Below are 14,792 nucleotides of genomic sequence, written 5' to 3'. Positions count from 1 at the left end.
GATTCACAAGAATGATTCCAGGAATGAAAGGGTTACCATATGAGGAACGTCTGGCAGCTCTTGAGCTGTATTCCCTGGAGTTCAGGAGAATGAGGGGGGATCTCACAGAAACATTCCGAATGTTAAAAGGCCTGAACAGATTAGATATGGCAAAATTATTTCCTATGGTAGGGGAGTCTAGGACAAGAGGGCACTACTTCAGGATTGAAGGATGTCCATTTAGCACAGAGATGCAGAGAAATTGTTTTAGTCAGAGGGTGGTAAATCTGTGGAATTTGTTGCCGTGAGCAGCTGTGAAGGCCAAGTCATTGAGTGTATTTAAGGCAGAGATAGATAGGTTCTCAATTAGACTGCGCATCAAAGGGTATGGTGTAAAAGCAGGGGAATTGGATTGACCCATGATTGAATGGCGGAGCAGACTCAAAAGGGCTGAATGGCCTACTTCTGCTCCTATATCTTACAGTCTTATAATTGTTGATACCCTCAAATTCTTAATGGTTCTTAACTTGTTGAAGTAGTGAAATTGTTTCTTTTTCACACTTGACCATTTCTGGCATTTCCAAGCCTAAATGCTTGAAACCACAGTGAGCAAAACAACAGTTCTGGATTGTCTTACTTACTCACAAACTATCCATGACAAAAATCACTGCTTTTTTAACACATACATGCAAGTGGTGCTATTTATAAACTGCTCACTTTAAGTTTGTTGTACTGTCTAACAGCGACATGACGTGCATGTGACTGACGCTAGTTAGAAACTGTTCAGCAAATGTTCACTTTGTTTTTGTTCTTCAAGAGTTGTCCCAAAGGAGAGTTTGCCTAGATTACTAGATAGCCCAATTAACTGGAATCCACTGTGTTTTTGCTACTGTTAAGAATTTGTTATTAATAGTTGGACCCTACCAACTGAGTAGTTAAGAATTCCATCACTTTTCTGATTTGAGCTTTTTAGATGGAGATCTCGGATAGCTCAGGAAATTGCCTCCACTGCCAAGTACGCTGTCTCAACAATAATCTTGTAACCATAATGTTGATATAGGACTAAGAGGTTATTCACTACCTAAAGACTATCATTATGATCAGAGGTTAAGAATTTCCTGTCTAGCTAGGAAATAACAAGACATAATTCAATGGATCCAGGGAGGTAGAAGTGGAACCAGATCTAACAAGAGAGTTGTTTTACTTAAATCATAATTATCACTTTAAAAATTTTCTGATTAGCTGGTCAGCATGAACATGAGGTTAGTTTTGATTTAGCATGTTGCAGAATCGACTTTCTTCGCAATAGTTTTTTTTTCTCTGTAAATAAATCAACTTTTATTTGCCTTTGCATTTATGAAAGCTTAAATCAGGAGATTGGAAAGCAAACTTTACATGTATATTTGGTGTCTAGTTTGTATTTTGAGCAATATTATTGATCCTCCTGGATCATAAGGGATTGTTGAGAAATTACAGGCTTATCAAAATTGAAGGAAGGAATAGTTATGCTGAAAATGACCTAATGCAGAGTAATGAATTTGTTTCAACTACACATCAATAAGAATAAGAACAAGATCTGTGCCTTGCACCTTTTATCATAAATTCTGTCATTTTCCAGATATTGGTATTTGTCATTAATGCCTTTAGCTTCTTAAGCATGAAGCATGCAACCTGCTCTGATTTTCTTTGGATGGGGTTAGAGGGAATAATATGGATTTTGTGGATGCTTAAATTGCTAGAAAATTACCCTGAAAGAAGTATATGGTTGACTAATTAAAATGCCATTCAAGTGTCTCTGGAATAGCTGTTGTAGTGGTTGCATAATCTCTGTTTCCCTTCTTGCACCTATTGGGAAAATAATGAGGAGCTTAACTCTGCAGAAAATACTTTTGTGGTAGTTAAAGGATTCATGAAATGCTGGCAATATCACAAAAAAATAAGCTGCACAATTACTTTATTCTCATGTTCATTGAACTTTTCTCAAACCTCACAAATAATCCCAGCTGCAGAGGAAGAAGTTTCATTCAAAGTAAAAAAAATAAAGCCACCTAGAAACAGTTATGCATCAGCTGTGAGCCAGACGGTAATTGCCGAACATGGAGTAGTACCCCACAGCATAGGGTACAGGCCCTTCAGCCCACAATGTTGTGCTGATCTTTTAACCTACTCCAAAATCAATCTTAACACTTCCATCCCTTTATAGCCCTGTTTTTCTTTCATCCATGTGGCTACCTGTGAGTCTCTTAAATGTCTCCAGTAGGGGAAATATGCTGCTTCCAATATACACTGTGAATAAATCTCAGTTCATTTTGAGTGCTACCAAATCAACATTTATGAAATAACTGCAACAGCATAAAACCATAAGAAACAAAAGCAGAATCTCGCCATCAATACATCCATTAATTCTCTGCACCAGTTTTTTTTTCCCCAATTGGTTTAATATTGCAGAATCTCAAACACTGCATAGTGCATTCTTATTATTCTTATTTTTATTTTAATCTGGAGAGGTACCAAGGAATAGATCTACAGCAAAACCAAATGTCCCTATATTTCCTTATTTAGCTCACATTCTTGACTGGCAAATCTTGCAAGGTGGAAAATTTTATACTTGTTTGTTTGTGGCACCTACTCCCATTTAGGACAGCAATAAGGGAATTCAAATTGGAATCAGTGGAGATGAAAATTTAGCTGACAGACTAAAAGTTGATGGCATAACAGCACATCTAATAATGCTACTGACTCACAGTGCTAGTGACCCAGGTTCAATCCTGATCACCAGTACTGACTTCAAGGTTTGCTCATTCCCTCTGTGATTTGATTGGTTACTCTGAGTACTTCAGTTTCCTCCCATGTCCTAAAAATGTGCTATTTGTTTATTTTTTGAGTTACAATGCTGAATTGGCTCTTCAAGCCATGCTGCACAGCAATCCCCCAATTTAATCCTAGCATATCATAGGACAATTTACAATGACCAATTACCCTACCAACCGATACATCTTTGGAATGAGGAAGGAAGTCAGCACCCGGAGGAAACCATGTGTCGTCTCGGGAAGAGCAAAAAATTTCTTCACAGCCAGCGACAGAAATTGAACCTGGGTCGCTGGTAATGTAAAGCATTGTGCTACCCACTACGCTACCATGCCACCGAGCTGATAAGTTAATCAGCAGTGGTAAATTGTCCTTAGTTTTTAGATACTTTATAATCTTTGGGGGCTGATTTTCTTTTAAATGGGAAAAATAAAGTGGGTTTGGTGAAGGGTATATGTAACAGGGTGTTTAATGGTTGCCACGGGTTCAGTGGGCCAGATGGTCTGTTTCCTTCCTATGTCAATCTATAAATGTAAAGTAAGTATATAAACTATAAAAAGTAATCATCTCCCCCCACCCCATGGAAGTTCTCATGTTTTATTGTTTTATAACATTGAATCACAGTGGATTTAAAACCATTAAACAAAGGGGCAGAATTCAGCTATTTGGCCCATGGAGTCTGCCATTCAATCATAGCAGATCCTTTTTTCTCCCTCTCTCCTCAGCCCTACTCCCCAGCCTTCTCCCTGTAACCTTTGATGCTGTGGCAAATCAAGAATCTATCGATCTCTGCCTTAAATACACCCAAAGGCAACTCCACAGCTGCCTTTGGTAACAAATTCCACAAATTCACCACCTCTGGCTAAAGAAATTTCTCCGCATTTCTTTTTTAAATGGACGCTCCTCCATCCTCAGGCTATGCCCTCTTGTTCTAGATTCTCCCACCATAGGAAACATCCTTTCCACATCTACTCTGTTAGGCCTGTCAACTTCAAAAGGTTCAATGAATCCCCCCTCTAAATTCCAGCGAATACAGGCCCAGAGACATCAGATGTTCCCCATATGATAACACTTCCATTCCCAGAATCATCCTTGTGAACCTCAGCTAAACATTTTTCAATGCCAGCGCATTTTTTCTTAGATAAGGAACCCAAAACTGTTCACAATACTTAAAGGAGAGCTTATAAAGCCCCAGCATCACATCCCTGCTCTTGTATTCTAGACCTCTTGAAATGAATACTAACATTGCATTTGCCTTCCTCGCCACTGACTCGACCTGCAAGTTAACCGTTAGGGTGTTCTGCATAAGGACTCCCAAGTCCCTTTGCATTTCAGATTTCTGGATTTTCTCTCCATTTAGAAAATAGTCTTCTCATTTATTTCTTGCTACCAAGATGCATAACCATGCATTTTCTAACATTGTATTTCATTTGTCACTTTATTACCCATTCTCCTAATCCTTCTGCAGATTTCCTTTTTTTTCAACACTACCTGCCCCTCCACCAATCTTTATATCATCTGCAAACTTGGCAACATCATCTGAATCATTGATATACAGCATAAAAAGAAGTGGTCCCAACACTGACCTTGCAGAGCACCACTAGTCACTGGCAGCCAACCAGAAAAGGATCCTTTTATTCCCACTCGCTGCCTCCTACCAATCAGCCAATGCTCTAACCGTGTTAGTAACTTTCCTGTAATACCATGGGCTTTTAACTTGGTAAACAGCCTCAGGTGCGGCACCTTGTCAAAGATCTTCTGAAAATTCAAATATACAATATCCACTGCATCCCCTTCATCTGTCCTACTTGTGATTTCCTTAAAGAATTCCAACAGGTTTGTCAGGCAAGGTTTTCCCTTAAGGAAACTATGCTGACTTTGCCTTGTCTTGTCCTGTGTCACCAAGTACTCCATAACCTCATCCTTAACGATTGATGAGGTTAGGCTAACTGGTGCACAACTTCCTTTCTGCTGCCTCCCTCTTTCTTAAAGAGTGGAGTGACATTTTCAGTGTTCCTGTGCTCTGGACCCATGTCAGAGCCCAATGATTCTTGAGCTAATGCCTCCACAATCTCTACTGCTACCTCTTTCAGAACCCTAGGGTGCAGTTCATCTGGTATGGGTTACTTGTGTACCTTTAGGTCTTTAAGTTTTTTGAACACCTCCTCCTTTGTAATAGTAACTGCACTTACACCCTTCAACACCTGCCATGCTGCTAGTGTCTTCCACAGTGAAGGCTGCTGCAAAATACTCATTTAGTTCATCTGCCATTACCTTGTTCCCCATTATTATTTCTCCAGTCTTTTCTAGCAGTCCTATTTCCACACTCATCTCTCTTTATATACTTAAAAGCTTTTTCTACCCTACCTTAATATTGATTGCTAGCTTGCTTTCATACTTCATCTTTCCCTCCTAATGATTCTTTTAGCTGCTTTCTTCAGGTTTTTAAAAGCTACCCAATCCTGTTATCTTCCCACTGATTTTTGCTTTGTTGTATGCCCTCTCCTTTGCTTTTACCTAAGTTTTGACTTCCCTTGTCAGCCACAGTTGCACTAATATTGCCATTTGAGTATTTCTTTGTTTTTGGAATACACCTATCCTGTACCTTCCTCATTTTTCCCAGAAACTCAAGCCATTGCTGCTTTGCTGTCATCCCTGGCAGCATCTCCTTCCAATTTACTTTGGCCAACTCTTCTCTGCTACCACTGTAATTTCCTTTACTCCACTGAAAGACTGCTATGTCAGACTTTACTTTCTCACTATCAAATTTCAATCATATTGACTTCTAAAGGTTCCTAAGGCTCCATAATCACCTCTGGTTCATTACATAATCCAGCATACCTGATCCCCTAGTTGGCTCAATGACAAACTGCTCTGAAAAGCCATCTCGTAGGCATTCCACATATTCACTCTCTTGAGATCTATTACCAACTTGATTTTCCTAATCGACCTGCATATTAAAATTTCCCATGACTTGTCATAACATTGCCCTTTCGACACACCTTTTCTATTTCTGACTGTAATCTGTAGTCCACATCTCAGCTACCGTTAGGAGGTCTCTGCATAAACTACCATCAGTGTCCTTTTACCCTTACAGTTTCTTAACAGCTCACAAGGTTTCAACATCTTCCAATCCAATGTCATTTCTTTCTACTGATTTGATGCCATTCTTTATCAGCAGAGCCACGCCACCACCTCTGTCTACCTTCCTATCCCTCTGATACAATGTGTAAACTTGGACATTCAGCTCCCAACTACAACCATCCTTCAGCCACGATTCAGTGATGGCAACAACATCATACCCGGAAATCTGTAAAAGTGCAACAAGAACAACCACCTGATTTCTTATACTCTGTGTGCATTGAAATACAACACTGTGAGTACTGTATTTCCTACCCTTTTGATTCTTCAGCCCTAATGCACTGATGCTCACCCTGCTGGCTGCAGTTTTGTCTTATAATCTACCTGCCCTTCCTGACAGTCTAACTGTATGCTGTCTTCGCTTTTTTTTTAAATCATCCGTCCTGTACTGAGTTCCTACATTCCAGTTCCCACCCTCCTCCTCCTCCACCCCCCCCCCCCCCCGCCAAATTAGTTTGAACTCTCCCCAACATCTCTAACAAACCTGCCCGTGAGAATATTGGCTCCCCCTCTGGTTCAGGTGCAACCCGTCTCTTTTGTAAAGGTCATATCTCCCTCAAGAGATCCAAGAATCTGAAGCCCTTCCCCCTGCACCAGCTTCTCAGCCACGTAGTTATCTGCCAAATCATCCTGTTTCTACTCTCACTGGCATGTGGCACAGGTAGCAGTCCAGAAATTACTACCCTGGAGGTCCTGCTACTCAGTTTTCTACTTAGCTCTCTAAATTCTCTCTTCACAGCCTCTTTGCTTTGCCTTCCTACGTCATTAGTACCAATATGTACCAAGAATTTGGCTGCTCTCTCTCCCTCTCCACAATACTATGGGTGCGCTCCATAATGTCCCTGACCCTGGCACTTGGGAGGCAACATATTGAGTTCCGTATCATTACCGCTCCTCGCTTCTCCCTTGTTCCCTTCTGCACCGCGGACCTGTGCTCAGTACCAGTAACTTGGTGCCTGTGATATCCCCTGGGAGATAATCCCCCACAATATTATATTTATTATTGAGGGAATGGCTATGGGGTGTTCTGCATTAATTGCCTAGTCACAGTCCCATTCCTTCTCCTGACAGTCACCTGGCTACATGCCACTTGCAATTTAGGGGTGACTACTTCCCTGTAACTCCAATCGACGATCTCACTCTCCCTTACAAGCTGGATGCACTTCACGCAGATGTTGTTCCCTGGGAGACTCTGGGTCTCCCAGGACTCCCATCATCCAGCATGAAGAACACACAAATTATACTAAGTGCCCCTGACACAGTAAGAAGAAGGGGAAACTTAACAGAATCTTACCTGGACAATTTACCCAGAGCCAACTCAAGAAGCCTCCTCGCTGCACACTGCTCCTGCCACTGACTGGGCCACCAGAATGACACTGAAAATCTGCAGAGCTGTCCCTTAAATGAGCACTCCAAATTTGGCTTTTTTTTTAACACATCAACAGAAAAAGAATGATGTCCAAAATGAAAACAGATCTCTATAAAGTGATCTAAATGAATTACAAATATAAAACACAGTATAATTGGTTACATAAGTATTAACTTCTTTTAATATGACACACCAGATCATCACTCGTGCATTATGTGGTTTTAGATGCCACATAATTAGTTAAATGTGTAGTCAAGGTGTTTCAATTGATTGTAGTGAAAATGCACCTGTATCTGGAAGCTCTAACTGCTAGTGAGTCTGTATCCTGGCAAACGCTACAGAATAAAGACAAGAAAATGTGAAGCAACTCTTTAAAAGGGTTATTGAAAAGCACAAATCAAGCAGATTTCCAAGTTACTGAATGTCCCTTGGAGTACAGTTAAGTTTATCATGAAGAAATGGAAAGAATATGGCACAGCTGTATATCTGCCTAAAGCAGGGAGTCCTCAAAAACTGAGTGACCATGTAAGAAGGGAACTAGTGGGGGAGGCCAATGACAACTCTGGGGAAGTAACAAGCTTCCATAGCTGAGATGGGAGAGACTGCGCATACAACTGTTGTCCGGGTGCTTCACCAGTCAGTTTTATTGGAGAGTGGCAAAAAAGAAATCACTGTTGAAAAAAACTCACGTGAAATCTCGGCTAGAGTTTGACAGAAAGCACATGGGGGACTCTGAAGTTAGCTGGATGAAGGTCCTACGGTCAAAACCAAAATTGAGCTTTTTGGCCAAAAGATTAAACCCTGTGCTTGGCATAAGCCAAACATAACACCACACAAAATCAAAAACACACCATTCCTACCATGAAGCATGGTGATGGTGCAACATGCTGTGGGGATGCTTCACTGGAGGGCTTGTGAAGGTAGACGATAAAATGAATGCAGCAAAATACAAGGAAATCCTGGAGGAAAACCTGTTGCAATCTGCAAGGGAACTGGGACTTGGGAGATGACCCCAGCTATAAAGCCGAAGCTACGTAAGAATGGCCTAAAGGTTAATATCCTGGAGTGGCTAAGGCGGAGTCCAGATCTCAATCCAATTGAGAATTTGTGGCTGGAATTGAAAAGGGTTGTTCACTTATGATCCCCATGCAATCTGACAGAGCTTCAGCAGTTTTGTAAAGAAGAATAGGAGAAAATTGTAGTGTCCAGATGTGCAAAGCTGGTAGAGACCGATCCACACAGACTCAAGGCTGTAATTGCTGCTAAAGGTGCATCTACCAAATATTGACTTGAAGGGGATGAGTAATTATGTAATCAATTATTTTTTGTTTAATAATTGTAATAAATTTAGTCCGATTTGTAGAAATTTGTTTTCATTTTGACATGAAAGAATCTTTTCTGTTGGTCAGTGTCAAAAAAGCCAAATTAAATCCACTGTGATTCAAAATTGTAAAACAATAAAACATGAAAACTTCTGGGGATGAGGGGCTGTTGAATGCTTTTTATAGGTACTGTACAATGAACAAGATTAACTGTTTTGTAATGTTAACTCTATTCGGTCTACCAATAATGGCAGTAGCTTTCAGGCTAACTAGTCAAGAAAAGCCAAGTTGAGAAACCCACTGGCTGGCTGCCTTCAAGTGACCTGACTCAGAAATGGTGCCTCAAAGAAAGGAGCAGAGAAAATAACTAATGGGATATTTAATGAATTGCATCAGACTTTCTATGGAAACTTCTTAGTTTTTCCCCAATTACCTTTGATTTAGTGGTAGTCCTTCTGCACTCCGGAGCAAACGTAAACTCCTTTATAGTCCGATTCAACTGTGGGAATTTTTTAAAACTTGGGCAATACTAGCAACCTCTGCATTACAGTTATTTGCCCTCACAGAATTCACAAATCACCATCTAAAATTATAAAAAACACAATAAAATTCACTCTGATGGAATCTGTAGGGGAAAAAATAATTTAACACTTTTTTGCAGCTTGGGTTTCTAGATGGATGTGCAGAAGGCATGGTTTTGCATTACTGAAATTGCACTGTCCCTCCCCCAGTAATAGGAATCATCTGTATTGTAAAATTTTCATTTTAACACAGTGGCAATTGAGAGGATTGGAGAATGTTTAATCCTCCTTTATTTATAAAGTGCAAGGTTAATTCTATTTACCCCAGATGTTGTTCAACTTGCAAAGAGTTCCAAGATGCAGTGGCCATTTAAGTCGAAACCTGTTTATGTTCCTTTATCATTGTAATAGTTTCCATTGAGAAGTCTGCAGTCAAGTCTTCGGACCTAGCAATAAATTGATAAATTTGTAATATAGGACATGGGTTATTTGAAATGTTTTCATGTTGCTTAAATGTTAGATTATATGATTAAATATAAGGCTTATATGAAATAACTTTTAAAATGTATTTTCATTGGATTCAGTAATAGCTGTACAAATCTACAAGTGTTGCTTATTTAATAAAAATTCAAATTTTTGGGTGTTTTTCAATTAAAGAAATTGTCACATGTACTAAGATAGAGTGAAAAGGCTGCCTTCCATACTGCTCATACATATCAAATCATTACACAGTGTATTGAGCTAGAACAAGGTAAAACAATAACAATGCAGAACGAAGTGTAAAAGCTACTGAAAAGGTGCAATGTAGGTAAATGATAAAGTTGCAAGATCAGCAGAAATGGACAATACAAGGTGAAATGAAATGCTATAACATACTCCAAATGATTACAAGATTAAAGAGAAAAATTTGAAATAACTTCTGTACAATCAAAGAGGAACATTTGGTATTGTTTGTTAACTTCAACAACTTGAGTTATTTGCTAAACTGCCATTGTTAATTGCACAGGATGGTCAGAATAACCTGTTTGAAGTGTGTTAGGAACACTTTAGCCATAATTTGTACATAGTAACTGAATTGCAAGACATGTTGCTGATAGTTTAGGTGTATTTATCAAGAATCTTGTTATGACAGCCTAGTAAGATTTCTACACGTCATTTCATGCATTGCTGATATTCTGTCCGGGTAATCCTGATTTTATGACAATTGCAGCAGCTCCATCTCAATCTTATGCTGTGCATATTGTCTTTTTATACACCTGATTACATGATGATATCCACATTAATGGCTAGTCACAGTCAATATTTTCAGAAGCTTATTATTTAATTAAACACTTCACAAACTTTCAGTATTGCTTAGTTGAGTTGGTTGTAAATTATTCATAAAACTAATAATTATAAAATTATATTAGAAACTGATTATATTGTTAATGAAAAGTGAAACCTTCCACCCTAACCATTTAGAAATAATATCACAAACACAAGAAAATCTGCAGATGCTGGAATCCAAGGTAACACACAAAATGCTGGAGGAACTCAGCAGGCCAGGCAGCACCTATGGAAAGGAATAAACAGTCAACATTTCGGGCTGCGAGCATTCCATGTGTGTTACCTTAGTAATATTGTGGCGACCCATTTCCTAGCGTATCCGAACCGACTCACAATTAGATAGCCTACGGGGGTTTGCGAGCACAGAGCTTTGGAGCCTCTGCGCCATGGGGGGCCGGTTGACAGAGGCTTAAAAGTGAGGCTGAAGTTTTCGAATAAAGCTTTTTCCTTCGACTGCAGTTACCGACTCCGTGTCGTAATTTTAGCGCTGCGTGTAGCACACCGCTACAATTGGTGACCCCGACGGTCCAAACGATTTTTGGACCAGAAATGACCGACGCCACCTCTGTTCATGCGGTTTCGTTGAAACTGCCAGGTTTCTGGACACAGCGCCCGGACCTATGGTTCCAGCAAGCCGAAGCCCAATTCCACGTTCACCAGATCACCTCAGAAGACACCCGCTACTACTACGTGGTGAGCTCCCTCGACCAGGACACAGCGGCCCAGGTCGCGGAGTTCGTGCAGTCGCCCCCGGCAGACGGCAAGTACACGGAATTCAAAGCCCTGCTCCTCAGGACTCGGACTCTCACGGCGTGAGCGGGCTGCCCGTTTATTGCACCTGGATGGCTTGGGCGACAGACCTCCTTCGGCTTTAATGAATGAGATGTTGTCTCTCGCCGACAAACACACACCCTGCCTCATGTTTGAGCAGGCATTCCTGGAGCAGCTGCCCGAGGACATCCGCCTGCTGCTGTCCGACGCGGATTTCAGTGACCCCCGGAAGGTGGCAGCCCGGGTGGACTTGCTGTGGAACGCCAAAAAGGTGAGCGGGGCGTCCATCGCACGGATCTCCCGGCCCCGCTCCCGGCAGCAAACCAGTCCAGGCCCGGCCGCAGAGCCCGCTAACCCCCGGCCCAATGAACACTGGTGCTTCTACCACCAGCGGTGGGGTGCAGAAGCCCGCCGTTGTCGCCCGCCCTGCAAGTTCCCGGGAAACGCCAGGGCCAGCCGCCACTGATGGCTACGGCGGCTGGCCATCAGGATAGCCTCCTGTATGTGTGGGATAGAAGGTCGGGACGCCGGTTTTTGGTCGATACTGGGGCTGAGATCAGCGTTTTACCTCCGACGAGTTACGACACCCGCAGCAGGGCACCGGGTCCCCCCCTGAGGGCCGTGAATGGCAGCACCGTAAGGACCTATGGCACCCGCCAGGTGCAGCTACAGTTCGGCTCCAGCCAGTTCACGTGGGACTTCACACTGGCCGCCGTAGCCCAACCGCTTCTGGGTGCGGATTTTTTGCGGGCTCACAGCCTGCTGGTCGACCTGCCCAGGAAGAGACTGGTACACGCCGAGACCTTTCAGTGCAGGGGGGAGGCCCATGGGCTGTCGGACCGCCGGATGATCCCCAATTCCTCCATCCTCTGGAACTCCTCCTTCGCCAGTCGGAGCTTGTCCGGGGGAAGCCGCCGAGCACGGGCATGGAGGGGTGGTCCCTGGGTCGGGATGTGGTGCTGTACGCCGTGCCTGGGCATGGCTGCTGTGAACTGCGGTGCCAGAACCGATGGGAACTCCGCCAGGACCCTGGTGAAGTCGTTGTCGGACAGCGTGATGGAGCCGAGGTGAGGGGCCGGCAACTGGGCTGCACCCAGGGAGAACGTGATGGATATGGTCTTTTGAAGATGTCCTTGATGCTGGGGAGGGCAGTGCCCATGATGGAGCTGGCTCAGTTTGCAACCTTCTGCATCTTTTTCCAATCCTGTGCAATGGCCCCTCTGTACAAGACAATGATGCTCAACATGTTACAGCTGTAGAAACTTGCGAGTATCTTTGGTGTCATACCAAGTCTCCTCAAACTTCTAATGAAATATAGCAGCTGATAAACCATATTGACAGCTAGTGAATCCAATCTTGAGTAAATGATTCAGCTGGAATATCTGGCGAAAGGAGATTTAAAAACTGTATTTTTAGACATTCATATTGATCATGCAAAATGCTTCGGCTCTGCTGTGTTCCTGTGCAAAGGTTACATGATTGGCAATCTGAAAAAAGCCAGTTACATAAATGCACATTGTTTAAGGTGTCTCCTGAGAAGCCAGTCATCAAAATAGTTTATACTTCCACAGTTGATTTGGTATATTTCCTTTATTAAGACAAAAATGAACATCCCCTGATAGATTGCATCCACAATCATAAGGGTCATATTAATTATTATATCATCTTTCATTTGCCTCCTCATAAAATTGCAAATCAGATTGCTGTCAGAGACACCAAGGGATCCTCACAATGTGCAAGCTTTTAGAACCCAAAAACAAGTTAGTGTGACAGATTACCTGGAATGTAAATCATACTTTAGTTGTGAGTTGTTTGGTTAGTTCTGTCCCTATAAAAGACAGAATTGCTTTAATTGCTTGAGGAAATTCGTCAAAATCATTGCTTGTGATAACTGATAGTTGCTCTTTTCATAAGTGATTAAATGTTCAATTAAGATTACAGAGAGATGTATAATCTGTTTTTCCTGGTGTTTACAATGATCATAATGATTTCAAGCTCCTTTCTATTTGTAGGTCATAAACCCGTATTAACGGATGTACAAGCAGAACTGGACAGAATTGCACGTAAACCCGAAGTTGTATCTCCCGCCCATACATCCATAGCAGAAGACAAAGCATCCTGAAGAGAAGCTACTGTGTGATTCTCAATACTATATTGTTGGCTTTGCCTTTCCTTTTTCCTTCAGAACATGTACTGAGGATCATAGGCTGTTTTTGTTTTGAAATACTGGACTACTACGTTCGATGAATTGTTCGTTGTATGTACAGAAACTATTGAGAGGGAGTTTGCTGCAAAAATGATTCTATTGATGTGTTTTCTGAGGAAAATAATGAGGTGAATTTAATTATTGGACTTTGCATCTCTTTGTTAAAATAATGCTAATTTGCGGCCAGTTTTGGCGAGTTATTTATATTTCCCAGGTGTTCAATTGGGAAATGTCAGATTCAAATCATAACTATGGTGCCTAAAACGAAGTATCTAGAAGTTTTGCTGGCTAGAGGCATAGCAGGGATCCAGACTATTTAAATAAACTTTTCACAAACTTGCATTACAGAAATACTGCCTCAACGATGCATTGCTGGTGGCCAAATTTTAAAAAGTATGCTGAACAGAAGTACTCTTTAAACAGCCTGAACAATGTGGTGAAATGCCTGATTTTTGTAAGGTCGCCTGTTAATTGTAAACTGCAGTGTTAAAATTGGAAAAAGGGGGCAGTGGTCAGTCACCCAAGGAATGTACACTATTTCAACTTGAAACTTTCATCCTTTGTTCTGGTTGTTATGATACTTCTTTCACACAGTTCTGTCTGGTTTCTGTATTGTGCTGTTTCTAACTACAGAAAGATGTAAGGATTGTAATCCTTCAATAAAGTTGTATTTATTCTCTTCAACAGATCTAAAACATTTTGGCCCTTTATTCAGGAAATAGTAACTTATGTAATTCACAGATAGCTGTTGTCTCTACGCAAACTGGCTCTCATTTAGGAGGATACATTTAATGTTCTCTGCCCCTAAAAAAGTTCACATGGATGTGCTTCAACCAAGGATTCAAGACTTTTTTTCTCACCTATTTAATTGTTTTTAAGTGTTGAAGTCACAGTTAGCAGGCCCAGAAATTGTGTGTTTATTTCCAATAATGAAAATGGAAGAACACTAAACATTATATATACATTAGATTAAATTAATGCTAACAATCAAATTCTCTGCAGACTACTCCACTTAAAGGTGACCTTTATTTATCTGGGCAGTATATGTCTGTTCTGGTCATTTGCATACATGTGTCTTGTTTTTAATGTGCTTTTGTTGTGGCTCAGATAAAGCATGCGCTTCATGCTTACGTCAGCTCTTGGGCACAAAGTTCTGTTCCATTCCCTAATCCTGAATAAAATTAAAGGTCATAGATTTAAGGTAAAGGATGTGGGATTTTAAAGGGAAGCTTTCCACCCAAAGAGGGGCAAGCACATGGAAAACTCTACCAGAGAGAGGATGGAAGCAGAGTCACTGAGAGCATTTAAGAGATGTCTTGAAGAGCACTTGAATTAAATAGTCATCAAAG

At 41.4% G+C, this 14,792-nt stretch overlaps 1 protein-coding gene across 1 annotated transcript in view; it reads left to right on the top strand.

Annotated features, from left to right (window-relative positions):
• LOC132395538 (cytoplasmic dynein 1 light intermediate chain 1-like) overlaps positions 1 to 14,131 on the top strand; it is a 73,387-nt gene extending 59,256 nt beyond the window's left edge. Inside the window, exon 13 of the mRNA XM_059972304.1 lies at positions 13,250 to 14,131. Within this exon, the coding sequence (XP_059828287.1) occupies positions 13,250 to 13,359 (110 nt within the window). The 3' untranslated portion in view covers positions 13,360 to 14,131. The remainder of the gene's footprint in view (positions 1 to 13,249) is intronic.
• The last annotated feature ends 661 nt before the right edge of the window (positions 14,132 to 14,792 follow it).

Source organism: Hypanus sabinus, chromosome 6 (assembly GCF_030144855.1).
Source record: "Hypanus sabinus isolate sHypSab1 chromosome 6, sHypSab1.hap1, whole genome shotgun sequence".
Lineage (NCBI taxonomy): Eukaryota > Metazoa > Chordata > Chondrichthyes > Myliobatiformes > Dasyatidae > Hypanus > Hypanus sabinus.
The sequence above is the reverse complement of the archived record's forward strand: the minus strand, read 5'-3'. Positions and strand labels throughout refer to the sequence as shown.